The sequence below is a fragment of the Crocodylus porosus genome, unplaced genomic scaffold, assembly GCF_001723895.1.
Source record: "Crocodylus porosus isolate Cpor-Errol unplaced genomic scaffold, CroPor_comp1, whole genome shotgun sequence".
Classification (NCBI taxonomy): Eukaryota; Metazoa; Chordata; order Crocodylia; family Crocodylidae; genus Crocodylus; species Crocodylus porosus.
This window is the reverse complement of record NW_017728911.1, coordinates 38,576,345-38,599,752: the sequence shown is the minus strand read 5'-3', so window position 1 is coordinate 38,599,752 and position 23,408 is coordinate 38,576,345. Positions and strand designations below refer to the sequence as shown.

General features: G+C 44.9%; 1 protein-coding gene across 1 annotated transcript in view; it reads right to left on the bottom strand.

The window, feature by feature from the left end:
- Positions 1-2,169: 2,169 nt before the first annotated feature.
- The window catches only part of SMAD3 (SMAD family member 3), a 103,035-nt gene continuing 81,796 nt past the window's right edge, over positions 2,170-23,408 (bottom strand). The window contains exons 6-9 of the mRNA XM_019533859.1: positions 16,229-16,441; positions 15,199-15,336; positions 12,023-12,167; positions 2,170-7,880 (exon numbers count right to left, since the gene is read on the bottom strand). Of these exons, the coding sequence (XP_019389404.1) occupies positions 7,757-7,880; positions 12,023-12,167; positions 15,199-15,336; positions 16,229-16,441 (620 nt within the window). The 3' untranslated portion in view covers positions 2,170-7,756. The remainder of the gene's footprint in view (positions 7,881-12,022; positions 12,168-15,198; positions 15,337-16,228; positions 16,442-23,408) is intronic.

Genomic DNA, 23,408 nt, shown 5'->3' with positions numbered 1-23,408 from the left:
GCAGTCTCCATCCTTGGAGGTGTTTAAGACCCAGGTAGACCAAGCCCTGGCTGGGATGATGTAGTCAGGGCTGGTCCTGCTTGGAGCAGGGGGTTGCATTAGAGACCTCCTGAGGTCCTTTCCAGCCCTCACTTTCTGCGACTAAGAAACTCTGCATGAGTGCATGCAGATAATGAACCAACAGCCTTGCAGTGAACCCCTCCAGGCAGGCTTGCAGCAGAAACTGGGCCTGTCTCCCCACCTGAATGGCGATTGCCATAGCTGCAATGCTGAAGCTAGAGGCCAAGAGCAATGCTCCACTTGCTTCTAGTCCCTGAGAGTGTGCAAAGGCCTTGTGTCCCCGGGGCCGGTGAGGATGCAGTGGCTTGATGGAAATCCTGCTTTCAAGGCGGTGCTTCCTGCCAACCCTAGGGCTGGAGAAAACCCTCCCTTAGGGCACCAGGAGGAGCAGACCGAGGTTTCAGAGCTACCCTGTGTGTGTTGCACCTCCACAGAGAAGAGCCGTACAGCTGTTAGGAGTTCCCTGAAGCAGGCTGGGATTGAGGTAGAAAAACTCTTCTGCTAGCCAAACCACAACACTGATGCACAGCGCTGCGATTACACTGAAAGGGAGAAGAGATTCCTGCCCAGAGATCAATTTTATTCCCCAACATTTGTCTGAAGGACGAGCAGCAGTTTCTGGGTAAGACATTTGCAGTGGGTCAGTATTTCAGTCTATTTTTCACACGGTGTATTGTTCAGACTCCCCCATTTCCCTGCCCCAGTGGGTCGGTGATTAAAAACTGTAAGTTAAGGTGACTGCAAACAGAGCGAGCAGCGTAGCCCTTAAGAGCTTGAAAATGATTTATGGCATCACGCGTGCTTTTGGCAAACCTCTGTACAAAACCTGGACGAAGCCACTTCATGACCACATCACTGGCGAGCGGAGTGGAAAAAGCATTCTTCCTCAATCCTTTGTCAGGAAAACAACCCCCCAAACACCTACGTCTCGGTGCTGCGGCGCGTTAGCAGGCCTGCGAGGAGGTCGTGGAAGCAAGCAGACTGGGTATATAGCATAGCGTTGCTGTGCCGTGTGCGCCATCTCCTTGCACCTTCCACCCCTGCCCGCAGCAGCTGCTTACCTGTCTGGCAGCCGTATCCGCATTAGAAAGGGTTTTGCTACGACTTGCTCCTGTGGCGGCAACTGCAGTGAATGCTGCGTACGCATGCTGTGGGCATGGGCCACAGTGCTGAAGACCACCCAGCCCCTCTACGCTACACGCTTTGCTCTTGGTACCACGGACCTACCCGCCCCCCCCAGTCAACTGAATGACCACGAAAGGGAGACATTAGCACACGTCTGCAACAGCCGGCGGAGGAGGGTTTCGTATCGGAAAGTGAATACGTGGCCTGGGGATGGTCTACTGAGCACGATTCAAAAGCACGACACCCTCCCCGATGCACCTGCAGGCATGAGCTGCAGGAGTAAAACAGATCTGTCTGCCGCCAGCGGGGAGGTGTGCAGAGCCCTTCTTGCCCCCTCTGCCAGGAGAGGAGACTGTTCCCGAAGTGGAGCCATGATGTGAGCCGATGCTGAAGTTCTGTATCTAGAAAATTTCCCTTAAAAGGGCATATTTGGGGTTGGGGTGGGGAGGGTTAACTTCTATGTTTCTGCTTGAAGACGCAAGAAAGCAGGGCTGAATTGCAGTTAAAGATGCAAGCAATTCCAGCACCACCAGTGTGCTCTTAGTACGAGATCCTCCGCATACTCTGAATTGGCATTTCTTCCCCTCCCCACTAAAAGTACATGATGGTTTTAAAAAGAAAAGTTGGTGGGGAACCCATAAAATTGCTGCCGTCTTGACTCCTGCAAGAAATGGGACAGGACAGCAAAGCAATTGCCAATGATTTTCAAAGCACCAGCTGGCCATTATAATTAAATGCATCATCTTCCAACTCAAGCAGTTCTGCATGCAGACACTCAGTTTTGGGGGAGCTGGATGACAGAAGACGTGCCAAACTTGAAACTAACCCCAACATGGTTGCGTTGCAGGAGCCCGTGACAAAGGCAGGTTCCTTGGCAAGTTTTACCACCTTGTGGAGGAGATGCTTCTATCACAACGGACTGATTGCAAACCTGGCCAGCAAGCATTGCCGCGTGGTTTTTAAGGCCTATTTTGTTTCTTTTCCAATTCAAAGCTCTTTAAAAAAAATCTTGCAGTGCAATCACAGCCACTTCTTGTTGTGAAGGGAGGGGAAACTTCAGGCTAAGAAAGCTGCAGGGGTAACTATCAGGAAAAGGCCCCACGTGGATGTCACAGTCCATCCTCTTACACTTATCTTCTTTGGAAAGGCAAAGGGCTGAGCTGCCCAGGCCCCATGCTTTCAACCTAAGACTTCAAGGCTCTTATCTGTGATCCGTCCACCCCAAATGCCACCCTTCACCTGGGTAGAAAGTTGCTAGTGACACAAGCCTGGGATCATGTGTTAGGTGTTCCTGTGTTCACAGGCATGTAGCAATGAGTTTCCACGTTTCAAAGCCGATACATAACAGTTTGGTATATTAGGTAAAGGGGGAACCATTTTAGCCATGCTTGATCTTCAGCAAAACCCCTTCTCAAACTAGGGATGCTGATATTTCTTATAAATGTGTTCAGCTCTTTAGATAAAGGCCACCACTGAGACTTCTCCTATCCCTCTGCAAGAGCCTCCTCTGACGCGCAGCATGCAACTAACTTCCCAAACTTCAGAAAGGAACAGACAGGCTTGGTATATATGACCAGGGATGTTTTTCAGGAGCTGAAGTGGCCAGTGTTTAGTATGCATTGTTAAATAACTGTGGTTTCTAAAACGATCAGTGCTTTCCCCACACTTGTCTGCCCTTTACATACAGGCATACAATTTCTATTGGCTAAAAAGCCTCCATTTTCCAATTAAACTTTATTAATGTCAAAAAATAGAACTTACAGTTTCACATATGAAATACGAGGGCATAAATGGTACAGGCCTTGAGTAACAATAGGTGAATAATGCTTAACAAGCCAAAGCACGTAAGGGACAGCACCATTCATTAAGGTATGAACTCAGGTTAAGAAAGTCTAAACACTAATGCAAACATGCTTGTACATAGCTATAAAGGGGGAATAATTCAGTCCAGAAACAAAGGGAGATTGGGCTCCTCCATCTCAAGAGTGAACTGGAAGCAACGTTGCAGCCAACTCCTCCAGCACTCACGCTCTGGAGGAAACAGCAGATGAACGAAAGCATTCACTCAGCAATGCCTGCTTTTCCTTTTTTAAACCCTCATTTTGTTGAAAATGAATCTTGAAGAACCAGAAGCGTGAGGGGCAACAGCCCATCTGTGTGCACTTGTTGGTGAAAAGGCCAAGCAGCAACACCAGCAGCATTAGCCGAACCAAATGCAAGAGCTGCACGTTTTGTTTCGCGCCCCCCCGGGCTTGGTGTTCAGGTGGAGGTGGATGTCCCATTGCAATCACACCAGTAACTACTTCACAATTAATGGGTGCTGGGGAGGAGCGACTTTCCCACCTTCTCCCTCTCCACCCTCCAAGTACCCTTTCGGTCAAAAATTAAGTAGGATTCATCTGAGTATTTAAAAGGAGCTACATAAATATGAAAGCATGTATATAAATGAAGAGAATATACTGCATTTATTAACCATAAAGCTCAACTACTATATAGAAATAACTGTTGGTTCTAGTTTAGACCAGCTTCCTTGGGATACTTCTACCTGCCTAGCGCCCTCGAGAACCAGGACTGCTCTCACGGAGGGAGCCGGCTGGCGCTGAAGTCCTTCGCAGAGCTGTGCTCCTCCTCCTAGTGCTTCTTCCAGTCAGTAACTGGCAAGAGATGGGGATGTGGGCACCACCTGCTCCAGACCGAGTTGTGAGACTTCGCCCTGTGAAGGATGCTACCCCGAGCACGCCTGCCCCTGGAGGAAAGGGAACTGGCCGGATAGGAACTGTTTCTCAAAGGTCACCACCATTCCTGGGTATGTGTTAGTAGCAAGAGCCTCGAGAAGAACTGGATTGCATTTCAGTTCCTCCTCCTTTGCACATATACATACGTTACTACTGCTGATGAGAGAGCGTGATAGCACTGGATTACCTTAGAGCTAATTAAACACAAAATGCACACTGCAAGTCAGTTCAATACATTAAATCATAAAAAAAAAAATCACCACAGTCATTTAAAAATCACAAGGCTATCTGTAAGCGCCTGCCAGCAGGCATGCCCTTGTGTCTGACTACACTGATTAAAGGGAGTCAAAGTTCCTGCTAGTGACTCTGTACTTGTAACAAAAATGTATGAAACCCTGGTAAACTAGCCCAGACTACAACGAAGAGAGAAGGTATTCCAGTACAGGTATGTAATCTAAGCTAGGGCATGGTTGACTGCATACATTTGTGCTACATATCAAAGCTACTGTAATAAAAGTCTGAGAAAATAAGTATTTAAACATTAAAAAAAAAAAAAAGAAAAGAAAAGAAAAAACACCTCACATGCACCTCTGGAGCAATGCTGACTACATTAACCTAAGCCTAAGTGCTACCTATTCCCTTTCATTAGTGTCTACATAAAATGGTGCGATTAAGACATGTAAAGTACATTTCAAATCTGAAGGGGAACAAGTTTTATCCATTTAAACCTGTGCAACACAAAAGAACATTGTTGTTGCATCATCTCTCCCTCTCCGCTCTGCTTTTCAGTTGTTAGAAAGATGCAGTACGTCCCACTTGAATTTAAGATCTCAAAACCGTAAAGCTCTTGTGAATTAATGTGAAGGCAGACAAAAGGAAGGAGGATTTTAATATTCCAGCAAAGAATCTTTTCCCATCGTATTTACCTGAACAGTACTGATCAATAGACTGACATTTTGAATCAGAATTCATTTTATTGGCGCAGTGATGAGGTTGGAACCAAAATTTACTTTTCTGACCTGAATACTGCCTTTTTGGGCTATACATCAGGAAAAGTTAGCCAATTTTAACCCTCTACTGAACTGAACCAGTATCCAAGTGGTTTGCAAATTAAATCCAAGTGCCAATTTGAGTGGGGTAATGGTTGGAAAAGATTATTTGTGGGGATCTCATATCAAAAAGGATCTTCCTTCCTTTTCCCCGCTGCTGCCCTCCAAACTCACCGTGGACTCTCAAGGCCATGCCGGGTTCTTTTAAGCACCATCAAGGGCAATGCAAATCCTGCTGTGGAACGGAAAGGGTCAGTTTTTGGGGATGATGCACCAATACACTTCAGCTCCCTCCATGCTTATGTAAGAGCAAAACCAGGGTTTGTTCAGTAAAATAATTCAGCGTGGCTTGAAGATGTTCAGGAAAGAAGCCTTGGGCCATTCTTAAATAGCACTTTCTCTTTCTGAGCATCATGGCCATTCAGCCACCACCACAACCCGCTTCAGAATAAAGTTTTTCCATCAATGACGTCAGAAGCCCATACCTGGATGTAAATCACAGTACACCCTACTTAGGCCCGTCTCCATCAAATCTAAGTATGAGGACAATCAGGTCTTGCTTTCTCTTGTATGATTTGGAAAGAGGATCTTACCTGGTTCCCCTCTTGCCGCATGTGTCCGAAGCATTCAGAGAGAGTTTAACAAGCCAAGTGCAGCACTGAAACAGCAAGCTACCTACCCCTGAAAACTCTGATTTAAGCACTGATGCTTACCGAGAGTGCCACTGTCAACAGCTAGAGGTGAATGTTTTAGAAACTATAGAAGTGACTCAAAAAAAATCAAGTGCCATTGAAAGTCTTCGCTGGAACTCTCTGCCACAGGCAGGAATAACATACGAGCAGTCATTTTTCATTGCTGGTGGAAAGTTTTACTCCAAGACATCCCTTTCTTTGCTAGAAAGAAACACCACTGGCAAGGAATTTCCTGCTGCGTGTTTGAAGAGTGCAACTGGTAGCTTAACTGCCCTGCCCCAGAGAGGCAGAAAGCCAGTTTGAAGTGGATGAATCTACGGCATCTTGCCTCCCATGCATGCCTCCCTCTTTGTTACTGCTTTCAGGAACAACACCGTGATTTGCAAACCCAGCATTGCAGGTAGTGCCTGAAGACAGAGATACTAAAAGAGTGAGCACTACTACAAAGACAGGTACGTGGCAACTCCTTATGCATCGAAAGAGTTAAAGCACAGACCCTCAAGCCCCTGTGTGTATGCGGTCTGTTGAACACTGCCAACAGTTCCACTGGACCGAAGGGGACTACTCACTGCAGTACCCAGGGCACCAACGGTTGCAGGACAGAGGCCTTGTCACATGGCACTGCCAAGAGCAGTCCAGTCTATACTTTCCTGAGTCACACTTAGGTTTTGCAGTTGTCTCTTCTAGATGAGATTTCCATAGGAAACTCTGAAGAAGATAGGTTTTTCTCCTAACAGTTTGGCACAAATGCAGATCATGTTTAACACAAACGAAAAGCAACAGACGGTTGGGTAGCAAAGACTACGTTACAAAATGTATATGGCAAATTTTAGCTGTACCAAGAAATATTGGAAACCCCCCCCGCTCCAAGTTGCAGTTGCTGGCTGTGACAGTCATCACTGGAAACGATAAGCATTACAACAGCCTGGAGGGTGTATATTTAAAATGAGCATTTTATAATACATCTAAAATACACACTCCCCTTCCTTCCAGGCAGTAACACACTTCAGAGCATTTTTAATCATTTCAGACAGATTTAAGCAGGGAGGTTCTCTGTAATGGAGAGATGCTGGTTAAATTTGCCAAGCTGTGTGGCGGCACAGCCTGCTCTCGTTCTGTTCACTACCAGGTGTTTTTTCTGAAAAAGGCAGCAAGGACCAACTGGTTAGTTCCCTTCGAGACCCAGCCACTGAATTCAAAGCCCTTAATGTTTATCAAGTGTAAGACACCATTTGACATATCAAGTTACAATGCAAAGTTCATGTAACTTATGCCAATGGACTACATAGCAATTCATCCAGATGTGGCAAGAGTTCACTGCAAGGTTCAAACACGCGTCGGAGAGGCACTTTAGCCAATACCACTACATTCAGCAACATTTCAAGGAAGTCTTCACTTTGCTCCTTTGCTTCAGTCCAGTCTCCGAGATTCCTGCAATATCAACTGTATCCGTCACTCAAGAAACCAGGCCTGCCACATTGCCAGCTGTCCGACGCAAGAAGTTTGCTCTCTGGGGGCTCTCTTTGGTGCTTTGCTAGCAGGCTTTTTGTGTGTTTTATTTAACATTTCTGTCTTCCCACAGCAGCTGCGGGTCCAGTCACAGAAGACCACCATGGCCATCAAGGAGCAGGAGAGTGTTATGCAGAAGCAGGACTCAAGAGGGACGATCCCCAGCATCTGGCTTGAGAGAGATGCCGTGGCACTAGGCTGAGAAGGGCTCCCCGAACCGCAGGGCAGAAGGGGCTTCCGCATGCTCAGAAGTCAACATAGCAAAGGCAACACAAACGCAACGAGGGGCTAAGTGCAGAGCGCTGGCTTCACTCCACAGAACTGGAAGTCCATGTTCTTAGCATAATAAGCTTCAGCTTCAAATTCTACCTCCAACGGCCCATCGTATTGTAACCAAAGTGCTAACAAAGATTCTGTGAAATGGCTTAAACTGGCATTTAGTTTAAAAACCATCTTGTGCTTTGCAGCTGATGCTTTCTCTGATCGTGCGAAGACTACAGGGAATTTATTTATTATGCTTTTTTGCTAAGGGTTAAACTGATTCCATTTTCCAGAGTCTTTGTTTTTCCCCCCAGGAGATGTTGCCTTAAGATACGCTGGAACAACGGATGCTTGGGGAGCCCATTTGTGTAAGGACCTTGTCTAGCCATTGCAAAGGGCCATTAAGATGCAGTTCAATCCAGCAGGGGGTACTGGTCACAGTCTGCCGCCTAGAAGAAAAAAACCCACACAAATGTGACTTAAAAACTTTACAAATGTGAAGAGATTTTACAGCTACTAAAACATTCTTTCCTGCTTAGACAACAGGCCTGCGTGTTAGCCCAGAGAAATGCCTTTCTCTATAACACGTTTTTGGCACAGGCTGCTGTATTCTGAATGACACCGTTTTCCCCCTCCATTTGCCATCTGATCAGGGCAGGAGATAACTGCAACAAGCTATTTACTGCTGAAAGACTTCAAAAAAGAGGAACATCTGATCCTGGCAAGAGAGAAGGAAAGCTGTTATCTGAATGGCGTTTTTCTGCTGCCTTTTAAGACTTCACTTCTCATAATTACATCAGAGCTCATGTGCTTGCATGTTATTAAAACAAAGATCAGGGCACTCCCCTCTTAACTGGGGCATTAGATTGTAGCATGTGGTTCAAACATGGGAGACCACAGGACTTTGGAAAGAGTGGGGATCTTTCTCAAGGCATTTTGCTCGCATTCTGCGGCTGCCCTGTAATCGTGGCCGGACCCATGTAGCCAGGATCCATCTGTCCCTCACCTCCCACGCCGGGGAGCGTCCTGCAAACGGCTGCCGGCAGCATACGCAGTGGATTCAGAGCCTGTACTCGGGTGTTTGCATTCATCTCGCCTGTCGTCCTAAGGGTCAGGGGTGCCTCTGTGGAGTTCAGTCCCCCCTGAGGAGCAGAGAGCTTTGGATTTGATCAACTCCCACAACTTTCCTGAGATATTTTTAGGCAGCCACTGTGATGCCTCTTAATCTTCATGTTGCAGGACTAAACAAGCCAAGCTTTTTTAGGTGTGCTCACATTGTGACAGCAATAGTCCTGGCTGAGCTGTTCCCAATCCTAACTATCCTACCTACTTCTGCATGCATGTTCCAAACACAGAAATCCACCAGTGAAAACACATCAAGGCATCCCCATGAGTTACTCTTGACACCTCATTTGTATTCCTTTAGCCCTTTAAATCTTCCAGTTAGAAGCAGGAAAGTTGAGCTAGATGGGACCTCAGGGGGTCATATCTAGTCCAACTCCCTTCATCTGCAAGACCGTTTCAGGCTGGACATAAGGAAGAATTTCTTTACTGTCCGAGCGCCCGAGGTCTGGAACAGCCTGCCATCAGAGGTGGTTCAAGCACCTACATTGGACACCTTCAAGAGTAAACTGGATGCTTATCTTGCTGGGATCCTATGACCCCAGCTGACCTCCTGCCCCTTGGGCGGGGGGCTGGACTCGATCTCCCGAGGTCCCTTCCAGCCCTGATGTCTATGAAATCTATGAACTGAATACAAAGAGGCCATGAAGAAGCAGAACTGCAGAGTACTGTAAAAAAGTCCTGACATCCCTACTGCTTTGTTACACGCATCTGGGAGGCCCATAGGTATTTCCGAAACATGGTCATAACGCTTAGAAATCCACCAACCCAACTGCTTCAATACTTCCAGGGCTACAAAGTGGGTTTGTAGCCAGTGAAGGGAGAGAAGACTCAGCTGGAACTGTTGCCTCTGGTGATCTCTCCTTCTCTTGCCAAAAAATCCCTTCCTCCTATCTCCCCTCCCATTCAGTCCTAACTTCGCTCAGGCTGGACCCCCTCTGGGACACAGCAAGTGCTTCCAGAAGGCTAAAAGGGCACAGAGCAGAGAGGTGGGGCAAGGGGAAGGGCGCAGGTCTCTCTCCCCTGCAGAAGGATGGCAGGTTGGATTTCAGCTTTTCGTCCAATAAAGGGCTGGAGCCTGGTTCTGGGCAGAGCCAGGTACAGGTGTTGTAGAAGAGGATGGGGAGGGGAGAGCAGAGAGAGACTAACTGTACTCCCACCTCAAGTTTTTAAGAGTTAAGCCCCCTGGGAGAAGAAAAAGCCAACACTTCACTGGCTGCAACTGAGCCCCTCAATAAGGCTCACGGTGCGACAGCTCTTCGCACACTCAAGTGGCAGTGAGAAGAGCCAGGCTTGGCCACAGGCTTCTCAGCTGCCACCTCTGCCATCTCGGCTTTGGATCTTAAAATGGAGCCACGCTCCCTGTGAAACACCACACCTGTCCCCAGCTCCGGCACCGCTGGCCAGAGCTGGCAGCATGCTATGCACGGCCGTAGAAGGGGGTGTATCGGCAGGGTTTTCCCCTGCATCGATATTCAGCACCCCAATGGTGTTTTGCATTAAAGGGTGTCTCGCGTGCTCTTTAGGCAAGAGAATTGCAAGTGAGAGCAGAACAGCTCGCACACATGCTCCCTGGCAGCATCTCTGAAGTTTATGTACCCTTCAAATCCTGGAAAAAAATTGAACAATCTCACTGAAATGAAACACAGACCATGTGCCTCCCCTCCTCAATCCCTGATTAACACAGAACAGACCATCGGTTAGCTCAGCACCACTATCACCTGGCATGCTGCCCCTCGCCCCCCACTCTCAGGTCATTAGCTTCATGCTTTATTCTGCTGCTCTGTTCAGAAGATCAGACCTAGCGACAGTCTATCAGCTCCAGGATTTCAGTAAGTTCACCCAGCGAGGCCTTCGGTGGCTTTCTTGCTTGCCTGTATTAGAACATTTGTGTCACGGGCTTCTTATGCAACGGCCCCCCCACCCCGATCTCTGGCATACAAATGCATTAAACGGCCCGCCAATTAGATTGCTCAACTGGCTAAGCAGCTAAACCAGAGATTACTGAACAATGCCCTGGATGCGGCTTTCAATAAGATTTTCATATGAATCAGTTCAACAAATAACTGCGCTATGACAAAGACAATTAGATGTAATATTTCATGGCACGGAAATGAAAGAGCAAGAGACCAGCTCCGCCACGATAAATGCACGCGTAGAGTTTCACTCACTACAATGCTCTAATGAGATAGCTGATTTTCCGTAAGTCAGACTCATCTGGATTTCATTATAGACCATGGCTAGGAGCCAAGGCTGAAATGGTCTGGCCTGGGTGCAGGATGATTTCAAAACAAAATGGACTCCAAACATCTGGAGAAATGAAGAAAGTGGGAGAGTAATGTGAGAGGCCCAGGCTTGGGCTGATACTACGGCATCTCCCCTGCTGGTGCAGGAGACTGGAAAAGCAGCAGCGAGGCACGTCTACGAGTTTACCAGGAGAAGGTTACAACTACCACAGATCTTTGTACAAGGCCATGGGTTTAAAAGGATACCATCAGATAATTATTTCTAAAACACACAAGCCTTGTTCTAATCCCTCACAAGGCAACTCTCATTCAACAACATGCATTTGCTGAATAATTAGCATCTCTCAACTGTTCTTTCGTTACCTAGGGAGCATGCACAAGCCCAAATTGTTTGACAAACAGGATTTCAGCAGTGATAGCAGCACGAATGCTGGAATATGTTTGTACTTGTCCTCTTCCTGCCGTGCCTGTGTTATCAAGAGGCACCACAATGAAGGTCCTCACTGAGGAGTGGTCAGTATTACTTTTTGTCTGTCCTGTCAAACCTCAGTATTAATTTCCTTTTTGAAAAAAAGCAGAGAGCCCATTCAATAGTAATCTCCCAGCACATTAAACAACTGCTATGAGGCTGGCACTGAGAAAGGGACAGGAAGAATTTACCATAGTTTTCCAGTGACCCTAACCACACTTTAAAAATGTAAATTTCCAAGCCCATCTGCTTCCAATTTAATCCCATTAGTCCCTGATAAAAGAAATGTCAAAGCTAAATCTAACCTGCTGTTGAGTTCTCACGCTGATCCACTCCTGCTAGAGTCAGCACATAAGACACTCAAACTATCGACTAGAAACCTAACTTGGAGAAATATCTGTTTTTCTTACCAGGAGTATCAAGATTTACCTACAGTGCCCCTGTTAGAGATCTTCACTGCACAACACAGTAACCAGACCAAGATGAGGAGTGGTGCAAGTTATGCATTACTGGCTGATCAGTTTTTTACTCTCACTTCTCCAGATATTAACACAAGAAACCATCTCCATAAAAACAGATTTATCTGCGTTGTCACAAGGACAACTGTCACATCTCCCACTTTTACAGGCAACACAAAAAAGACTTTATTGGAAAAAAAAATCTCACTCCTAGTGTCATGGGCTACTTGGAGCTTGTATAATTGGAGCTTAGAAGTAAGTGCTGTCTACAGAAAGGGGAAAACAAAAGCCCTCACCTGTATTCAGCTCCCCATCCCTTGACAAAGCTCATTCGGATAGTGCACATTCTGGTCAGCTGATACACAGCCTCGAAACCCTGATTCACAGACTGCGCCAAGAGGGCTGCAAACTCCTGGTTGTTAAAAATCTTCAAGTTGCATCCTGTGAAGACAAGAACATGACAACATGGCATCAGTTTACCTCAAAGAAGAAGTTTCATCTCTTCCCGCATATGGAAAGGAACAGCTTAACTCTCTTATTCCCCTCCTCAAGCCATGTTACACTAGATACAGATTCCACAAACAAAGTTGTTAAAGGTATTAAAATTGGTTATACAAATTTGACTCCATCTCCTCACACTGCTCAACTTTTAACAGCACGGAAACAGTAATGTAGGAGACACCTAATGCTCACACCGCAAGTTAGCATCAGTAGACCCGACTTCCTTCTGCCTCCAATTGATCAAGACACGAATATACGTAATAATCTCCCTCATATTCTAATGCAAAACCTTAATTGTAACTTCAGCTCTTAATAGTTAAAACTGTTGCAGGAAATATAGTCAAGGAAGTAATAGAAATATGCAGCCTAAAAAAAGAGCTCACAGAAGCCGTCACAACTGTATGTCAAGTAGTTAGTTATCAGAACTGGAAGAGATTGCTCAGTAGCCAATGCTGAAGTTTTAGGCTGCAGCCCTGTTTCAGTTATAGTCTTTTCACTTGATTATAAATTTGCCAAAGAATTCTCCTTTCAAATTGAATTTTTCCCAATCCTTAATCCCAGTTGAAAGCTAAAGACAAATCCATTCAGCTGTTTTCAAGTTGTGCTGCTGAAAAATAACTGCTTTTCCCCACTGTAAAAAAAAAAAAAAAGTTGCTACACTTTCTTCACCCAGATAACTAGAAACCATCTATACTTTTGAAACTTGGCACATGACTAGTGCTCAGTAGGGACTACATATGGGCCAAGTCTGAAAAACAACTACTTGGATCATGATGAATTCAAACTAATTAAAAAACAAGAAAAACCCCAAACCCTCTGAGCATGCTTACTCAGCCCGACTCCAGAAGCATATTGCTGTCATTTCTAGTAGCTGATGTAATAATGGTTCGACAGCCGTATGATCTGGCTACTCACTTGCGTGTCCATACAATATCCATTTACACCTTTAAAACGAATCATGGATCAGGTGGTTCTAGAGCAAATCTTGCACAGAGACAGAAGGGAAGCCTGTGGTCAGTGAAAGAATTGGCTCTAAGGAAAAGGGACGTAAAAGGGGAGTGAAAGGGCTGAAGAGCAGACTAGAAGAAAAAGCCAACAGGGAGGTGATGCTAAGTCCGTAGAAAGATGCTCTGAGAAGCAAAATGAATAGTTTGTATTGTGGGTCGATTGCCCAAATATTAATGGTTGTAGCAAAGCATGGGCAGGGGTTCCATCGTGCAGCTACCCTGCGAAGCACTGGGGATATCATCTCCCGCAACGCTCAGCAGGATGATGACCATTTGGGACTGGAAACTAAGGCAAGAGACAGGCACTGAGATGTGCCAGGCAAATCCCCGCTATAGGAATACCAGTCTGAAAGTGAGAACAACCCAAAATACGTTTGCCTTAAGATGCTGCCTACAGAATTCCCTGCAGTGGGGAAGGTCCCATATGTGCAAACCCTGACTTAACATGAACACCCTGAGCCAAATGTTTTCTGTACGTAGCCATTTCCCAAGTAGAAACTCATGACCCGAGACCCCGGTTTTCTCTGTTACATAATCCAAAATTCTGATTAAAAACCCCAAATCCACATTTTTCGTGATTAAAATGAAACACCAATATATAGATATACATATAGATACGCAGATATACCTCAGTTGAACACAACATTTTATTGCTTTAAAATTGTAAATATATCAATGTGGAAGCCTACCAGTACCCTCAATCATTATAATAAAATAAACTCTAAATAGCTATATATTTTGGCATTAAATTTGGGGTTTTTTAAAATCATTGAAAATCAGAGCTTCCCCTGCCCCCTTTGCTCACCGGGACATGGGTCCAGCTGTGGGTGCCCTTCTGTTTGTGGTGCTGAGCTGCCCTGATATGCCGGTGCCCTGCCCTTGCCCCTCACTCCTGACCTGTAGACTCCTGGCCCCGCCAGTGCATCCCTCACTCCCGACCCAGTCCCCCACTCCCCTCAGCCCTGTTGGTGTCCCTCATTCCCAACCCACTGACCCCTGCCCCCAGGCCGCAGCTCCCCAATGTGTGGGGAAAGGGGGTGTGGGACAGGGGTGGCATAGGTGATGCCGCAACACACTGGGGGGCATAAGGGAGCACATGCCCCCCATACCCTGATGCATCACCAATGTCTCCCCTCCCCTCCAGACTTACCTGCAAGGAGCTGCATGCATGCATGCATGCCTCTGATCGCCCTCCTCCCACCCCCCCAGCCCCAAGCAGCCCTTTGTAGACTGGAACTCTGCTAGCCTGCAAGGGGAAACCCACAGCTTCTTGGGTTTTTTCCTCCTTTGAAAGAGAAAATCTACATTTTTCCATGGGAAAATGGAAAAACCCAGATCCCTGCTCATGACATTCCCTTGTGACACATCTGTAGATTTCAGGCTTCAGTGCTGTAACTGTGACAGTAAAGGGGCTACATGCATAATTGCCTTAGACTAAGATCTTTGCACTGAGAATTTTTAACATAAAACAGAGTAATGGTTATCACGTGTAATGGTTAGCGCAAATGACGGGTGCATCTAAATTAAATGGATTTCTCTCTCTCACTGATTCAGCAAAAAGGTTTTGCAAATATTTGATAGAGTTACTACTACAATAATTTGAGTACTATCAATTTTACACAGCAGTTTTCAGACTAGAAGCCAGATTCTAGTCTCAGTTATTGTGATGTATGTAGGATCAGAATCTGATCTAAGTATGTTCCAGTTTTGTCTTTCTGAAAGAGGAGAACACAGGCTACTGGTTACGTGAATAGTACAGGGACCTTTTACAACACCTGTTCTTGGATGAGCAGTGCTGAAGTGGTGAAGTGCCCATAAAATGGGTTACAGATTTCTGACTACTATAAAAACCCCAGAAGTCAGGAAATTCAGTCAACTGTGCCGACTGGCTCCTCTGCATGTAGAGCCCCTAGCCTTCAAACGTTAAGATCGTGTAGGATGGTACATTGGAAATTCGTGGTTACCTGGTGGAATCTTGCAAACTGTAGCTGGGTGCCAGCCATAGCGTTGGTTACAATTAGGAGACTGGACAAAAATGGCACTGTCACTAAGGCACTCAGCGAACACCTCCCCGCCAATGTAATAGAGTCTTACTCCTCTTCCTAGAAAACATAGGGCAGTTTCAGTTTAGTCAGTAATCTGCAACCAAGCAAGCAGAAAACATCCGTCATCTGCAAAACTTCAAACACAGAAGATCTGTTAGAAACATTACTTACTTCTGAATCAAGTCAGGGAGGAATGAAATGACAGCTACATCAGTGGTGATGGGAAATGAACCTGATAACTATTATTTTCCCTCAATGGATTCTGGTACCACTCACTTCTTTTGGGAAGATGAGGTTGAGGGAGATAAGTGAAGCAGAAGAGCAATTTATGAAGCCAAAATGGAACTCCCTGGCCACACACAATTGCAGCATCCACCGCACAAATCTGCCACACTGAAAGCTACCTACTCTCAGCACACATGCCACTCGTCGTTACCATGAAAACACTCTGTCAATTTAACATATGGTTCTCAACCGGCTCCTAAAGTCACTGCAGATATGCAGAACTGTTTTTTAACCAATTCTGAATCAAATTGCATAAGGCTTCCAAACTGGTGAATGTTATCTTTCACAAAATGCAACATGTCATCGCACCAAAGGATTAACACATGGATTCTCATAGGAAATGCATACAGGAATACAATCTAGGTTGCAAAAAACAGATGTCAGTCTGTCAGTATGGACAAACAAAGAAAATATACCGAGTTAAAAAAAAGAGGGAGGTTAGCTGATCATGCATCAGCTATTCTGTGGTAGCTTCTGTGCGTCTGCTTCCGTCACCTGGTAGGTGGAAGCTAGACCATGGCAGCTTACCCATGATTGAAACAGGCCTAAATTCCTGTGATTTGGCTTTCGTTTACTGTGAGAGAATCTTCAGTGCTGTGCATGCCATTCTGCATTTCCCACGTCCCCCTCCCGCTCAAAAGATAGCAAGAAAAATACAGGTTACCAATGTGTCGTCTTGTGAGCTCCACTGCTGCGTTTCTGTTCACATTCGACAGCAAGCCCAGGCAGAAGCGTTCCGAGTTGGAAGGATCAGTAAAACCATCCACTGTCATAGAGGGCTGGGAGGCGTGAAACGTCTCCCCGACTCGCTGGTTGAGCTCATAGTAGGATATCGAGCACCAGAAAGCTGGCTCACAGTAGGTAACAGGTTGCAGATCTGGCCAAAGCAAAAGGTAAATGAAAAAGGACTAAGAGGCTTTTCGAAAAAAAAAGACTATTTAGGAGTATCGTTCAGATTTACTTTAACAACACCACTTTAACAGCTTGGCAAATTATAATACAGCTAGAAGTTACGCAAATCTCAAAGCTTTTGGCATGTGGAATAATCATGAATAGTCAGGGATATTAGTCATTTAACAATTGGGGCAGCACTTAACTGTCTTCAGATTTCTGACCCGGATGAAACTGATAAACGTGTAATGTAGTATTGATTTAAGGCCACTAATGGCCAAAAAAGTAAAATATACGAAAATCGTTTTTTATATATAATGATAGATAGATTTTTGTTTTTAAAGGCGCTACCAAAAATAAAAGGACAAATTCTCTCGGTAACAGGGATCCAAGTCTCTGGCGCAGCTGGCTATTGACATTCATGGAGTTAGACCAGTGTAACTGGGAAATATTTGGCCTATTTGGTCCAGCCTCTGATCTCACGGACCCTGGCTTGAAACACATCTAGCCTACAACAAATGTATCTGAGGTTGCTGACAGGGTCATTAGAAATCTTTATTTTCATTCCTGTATCTGGACCTTAAATTGACCTTAATTCTGCAAAGGGAAATCTGTCTTCCTTAATGGATAATAGGGCTATTGTTTTGCTGGGGTTGTGGTTTGACTAAGCGAAACCATTTGCAGGATCAGACTGAGGCGGAGTCAGTCTAAAGAAGACGTGCACAGAGGACAGGACTTTCCACAGCAACCTCACCGCGCTGACAAGAGTTCGATGGGAGTTTTACCACTGATCCAAAGGGGAGTGGAGTCAGGCCAATGCCAAGTACTTCTGAAAATCCCACCTTAGGCACAGGGCCTGAGTATGCCACATCAGTAATCTCTGTGTAGCAGAGGAACAGGAGCATCGGAGAAAGGATATTCTTCTACTCCCTAATTTCCATCCATGGTTAACACCTATTCCAGTAACAAGGGCAAGAGAAGAATTTCTTCCCCCCCTTTCATCACCTCATTTCCATTTAAGCAGAGGAGCTGATCTTCAAGGCGTCTCACTGTTGCTCCTTAATTGGGCAAAGATTGATACCAAGCAACAGAAACACCACTCCCTCCCGAGATGCCCCCGTGATATTGATTCAGCAATCCCAACCTAGTTCTTTAGCAACCAGCTCTCAAAATCCGCCTCCCGCAACCTCCTTGCAGAACTGAGCAACCCAAGAGGGGTTCAGAGTGATTCCTGACCTAACATCTGCTACCAGCTGCTTAACCTTTAGGAACAGGCATTTGTCCTGGAGAGTTTAGCCAATTAGAGAAAGCAAAGCTGCTTTCAAGCCCACACCGCTGTATCCCATTCAGCCCCACACAGCTGCCCACAAAAATCCAGTCGCTAGATTCCTGTAGCCCAGATGATTTTTGCATTGATTTGAAGAACCAAAGCAATTTGGCTAACAGGTATCAAAATATCCTTTATCTATCCGTACATACTGCTGGTCACATAACTCAGAAATGGAGTAATTTTACTGTGCTGTTTGATAGGTCTTCCATTGAAATCAGTTAACTAAATACCCCCATTGACTTCAGCAAGGGCACGAGCACATCCTGCTCTGCACGTCCTCATCCAGGTTGTGTTACTACAGATGCATCCTTTTGGGTACTAGTTACACAACATCCTCACTCCCCTAACCACTCCATGGGTATCCCCACCACTCTGGAGTATATCCCTTATATTAACAGACTAGGGTCCCCCAGATGCTACACTTTTCTGCAAACCATCCTCTTTTGTCCCAGCTTTCAAAGAAAATCCCTTTCTGGGCTTCAGGCTCCAAAAGCTGAAGAGGACATGTTTGTGACAGCTTTGTCCACAGACACCCAACACATATGGAAAGCCAGCACAAGTTACTGCAGACTAAGTTTGTAATAATCTCCACAGCTGTCACCCCCAAAATATCAGGTGGCGGGAGTGTTCTCAGAGAAGATGCTGGCTGCCGGTCCCTTGGGGCCCCTGTTGTCTAAGTGCAACAGCAAGATCTAAGGGATCCAACAGTAATGCTCAAGCATAAATTTCCAGAAAACGAGGCCACTTACAGAGGCGCAGGCCTCAAAATGTTCTAGTAAAGACAACTTGTTTCTTCAGACAAAGAGGTTTGAACCTGGAAGCAAGAATCTGATGATTTCTCTGTCACAGGACCCCACAGATCACTGTCAGGCATACTACATATTCCTCCCAGTGCCTTCTGCCTTTTTTCCTGATATGTCACATATCTGCAACACTGGAGATCACCACATCAAGCTTGTTTCTACAAGCTAAAATCCAGTAATGAGCTATTTTAGACTGTGACAGAAAACCGCGTACAACAACCTGTCCTGGGATTCAAGTACCTGCAATGCATCTTAACAAAACCATACAGAAAACTGCAACACTACTCAAGAGAAATTAAGCCATGATCATTTGTTTTAAAAAAAAAAAAAAAAAAAAAAAGTCCATGCTCTATATAAAGTTATCCAAGAGGAAGCACATTTTCAAATAAAAATCTTTTTGGTTTTATGAAGATGTACTAATTTCATATCCTTCAAGTGGTATCCTCAAGCTGGCGTGGCTCCTAAGTTACAAAAGAACTGCCGCCTCCTTCAGCAACTGCCTCCGCCTGGTTGTGGCTCAAAGGAACTGTGCGTCTCCACTGAAGGATGTACAGAAGTTTCATTTCCAACCTAATTTTCAACTTGAGGAAAGACAAACCAAGAAACTCACCACTCATGAATCTCGTTATAAATGCAGTAGTCTCTAAAAAAAAAATGAAACCGCTTGTTTAATGATGCTTCTTTTCCTTCCAACTGTGGTATAAGGCTTACAGAAAGTTGTGGAAAGGGTGAGTTACCTCCTCTATTAGGAGTGGTCTGTGTGTATAATTCTAATTCTTATCAATGTGGGGTTTATGACAGTCGGGAAATGTGTGGCTGGAGTTAGGTACATGTGCAAGAGCATATAAACTAACCAAGCAAACCTGGTTTCAATCTTCCAGTGCAGTAGTGCCAAGCTATGTCAGCCCTGAGACAAATGCACTGCTTTTTCCAGTCCTGTGTCCCTCTCATGAAAGCATCTTGACAGTGCCAAATAGTGTGGGAGTTTTGTGATCTCAGTGAGGGTCCACTGAGTACTGGAATGAAACCCACCCAAATTATTCTCCTATAAGCTAGTATATTTTCTGTCTGATCAGCTGCAGAAGAGAACTGCAGGCTCTTTACAAAAATCTAAAATTACTTAAGTGAAAGGATGAGTTGAATACTTGTTTTCAAGCTATTTCCAATGCTCACCCATGGTGAGACAGGTTACTGTCTTTATCTCAGGCTTTATTCCTAGAAATGCATTTAAAAAAAGAAAAAAGATCAGGATACTAAAATAAGGCTGATGTCTCATTTGTGAAACTGAGGCTCTGAGAAATTTCTCTGACTATAGTCAAAACAACCAGTATTTGTTATGTACAAGAGGCAAGGTTTTTGTTCGGTTTTATTTTGTATTTGGTGACATTTTTATTGAAAACTGTTTTCTTTGGAGAGATATTAGACAAGCTTTCAGACCACAGATCTGAAGAATGACAAAAAGTATGCCTGAAAACTTGTCTAACACCCCTCCAAATGATAGCATAAAACCCCCCAAACCCTTTAATTGTTTCACATTCTGGACCATTATGGCTATAACAACACTCCAGTCTTACTACAGCATTTGATATAGTGTGTTTATTCAATGGTTTTGAAATGAAAAGCTTGTCAGAATATAGATACTTTTAGGAAAAAAGCCAATGGAAAAAATGGACAAAAGCGGCATCTTGTTTTAGGCTTTGGCAACTTAATCTTGTGTTTTTCATGGTTTTCTTCCATTCTGCCCCTGCCCCTACTTTCTCAAATTTCATGCAGGTATAACAATAGTGCCATACAAACTGTTTTTCACTTCCAATTTTTCCATTGAACACTCTTAAAAAACAAAAATGCAAGAAAGGCTTTTTCTCTCTCCTTCCATTTTTCCCCTTGAGAATATTTGGGGAGCAAGTAAGAAGATGAAATGAGAAGGAAAAAACCATGAAAAAATTCAAAAGCTGAAAACGGAGCTTATTTTTCAATCAAACACCTGTTTCATTTTGAAATACTGAATGACGAGAATATATGTTATCATTTAAAATCATTTAGGAAAAAGACCCAACAAAACTCAGCCTTTTTTCCTGTGAAAAATTTCTATGAGATTTAATACCATTATGCAAGAATTACACTTAATTATAAAGGCACTGCCTTGAATAGGTCTATCTGATGGAGCAAACAGAAGGAAAGAGGTTGGTATTTCACATCTGAATATTTAGATTTGCTATTCTTCTGTTAAACAATGAAGTTACCAGATTTTCAGATGGCATGGTCTTTGCCAGAAGTTCTCCATTTGCCATCCCTATGTGCTAGCAGTGGCAGCCACATCTCGTTTCGTCCTCAGCAGCAAACCCACACGCAACTGTTCTCGTCGAGCTATTCTCTACAATCTCTGTACTTGAAGAAAGCCTTGGGAATATCCTCTCTTCCCTTTTTTGGGAAACAGTGTTTCACCACAGAAAGCAGTTGAGGCTTTCTGACCACAGGGTATGTGGTTACTTCACTTACGGCCTCTGCGTCAAGCCTCTTGCAGAGCAAACACTAAGCACAATGGATTTCCTGTACACCGAAGGGCTGCATGACTCCCAAACAACGATACGCTTGCAACCCAAGCCTGGCCCTTTGACAGGAGAAACTCCCTGACCTCTTTCTGAATGTCCACATAGAACTGGCTCTTGTGGGTTTTTTTCCTCCTTTTTTGGTTAGTTTAAGAAACACAGATGAGATTACTTGCTATTTATAAGTTCCACTAAATTCACGTGTTTGAATTTTGGAGCAAAAGGAGGCTAAGTTCTGGAACAAAAGGGGAATCCTTTCAAACCAACTCCAAAGCAGTAAAGGTGATAGACCATTCATCAGAGTGAGAAAGAAAATGATTTCCAACCTGTCACCCTGTGGCATATTTTGTATCTGCAAGGATAAAAGTGACCTTGAAGTTCCCCAACAATTTCTGTCCCATGTTCTAGTTAAGTCTTAGGTTTACATGGAAATATTGGTATACTTCCTACTGTTCTAACTGGTTAACTGAAATACAGTACTGGAACAGGAGGCCTAAAGTTTGGCCAGCAGAACACTCACTCGCTCTCAAACTTTCAACAATTTTTATTTACATAAACCTATTACTGAAACTCCACAGAATTTCTTTTTAATGATACAACCACAAGTTTCACAACTAACTGCAAGGTGCAACATGTTCCGCCCCAGCGCAGCAACCAGCCGAGGAGCTACTCTGGCCCATGGGATTTTCAGGGTTTTATTTCTGCACAGATTATAACAACAACAACAACAACAACTGCGCTGGAGAAAGGTCACCCCAAACACTGAAATTCTCTATCCTAAGTGGAACAGCAAGGGTAATGGCAAGCTTGCCCTCACCTACTCGCATGCTTTTCCCTGGCTCTAGAGACATCACTCGAAGTGCTGAAAAAGGCTAGTTCAACTCCTACAGCCCAGTCGATCCCTGCCTTGTATTATCATCGACTCCACCACCACCAGCTCCTCATTTCAGGGAGACCATGCAACAAGGAGCAGAGCGCAGCAAACCTCCCATCGCCGGGAGGTTGATCAGTGGTCAGTGTTGATCGTCCGAAGTCAGAGTTCATGCTTGCTCAAAACCCCAGACAGAGCACATTTCTCTTTTTCAAACTAGGAAACATCCAGAAGGTAAGGACTTTTTAAAAAGCAAAGGCCGTTCGTTAGGCTTGCAAACCACAACTGCGCCCCTTTAAGTTGACTTCAAGTTAGAAAATGTTCTGACTTCAGCGCCAGAGACTACAAAGGGATTACTTGTGGTTAACAAGCCTCCGCTGCCCTTATTTAGTCTCTGCCACCAGACACCACATTAGACGCTCTCCCAACCGATCAGCCAAGCAGCACGTGTTAATAACCAGTGCCTTTGTTGGAAAGAACGTGCATTGCAGGCCGTCTCTGAGAGACTCCTTACTAATTTAGGTGAAGCAGTTGCTATCAACAGCAGTCCAGATAGCTTCTGCTGCGCTGCTTTTCCAAGTGTTGATAACAAACTTTGGAAATTGCAAGCGACTCGCGAGTAACTCCCGAGAGTCGGACAAAACAGCCTGCCACACTGCTCTCCTCTCCGGCTTCAACACTTACAGCAAAGCGCATTTCAGCAGCACCCCGTGTACATCTTGCATTGTTTAAAAAAAAAAGATGAAAAACTAACTTGACTAGCCCCAAGACATCCAGAAGGCAGCCAACACCTGACAAATCCTGGAGCAGTGCCAGGGCTGCAAGCATATATAAGCTTTATGGCTATTGCTGCTTAAGAGTAAATCTCAAGTGGTCTGTATCTACCGACTCAAGTAACATTTAGAGAACTGATCCCCTGGACTGCCAGGGCTGTGAGTGCAAAAAGCAATATCTAATGGGGTAGCCTGGCAACATGGGAAGGTCACCCCCCCCCACCTCCCCACCCCCGTCTGGACTCATAAAATTCAAGGACACAGTTGTACAGGTAGGGAAAACATATTGCAAAACCGTTTCAGAGACCAAATGCCCCACTGCCCATACAACCATTCTGTCTACCTCTTTGTTTTTCCTCTCATTTACTCTTTTAACTATCTCTGGTTTATAGGTTGAATTATAACCACGGCTAAGCTCTGTTCTGCACTCTTAGTGCCCTCAGCCAAACTGAGGGGCATGGCCACTGCGGCCAGAAGAAATAAAGCTGTTCTCACAGCTCATCCCTGCTTCCCAGATAGCACAGGGAGGCACAAAAGCAAACTAGTCTTCCATCAGCAACGTGGTGGGTCCCTCTGAACCCATGCAAAGGGACTGCCATCATTCAGCTCCGAGTTCCTCAGGGCAGG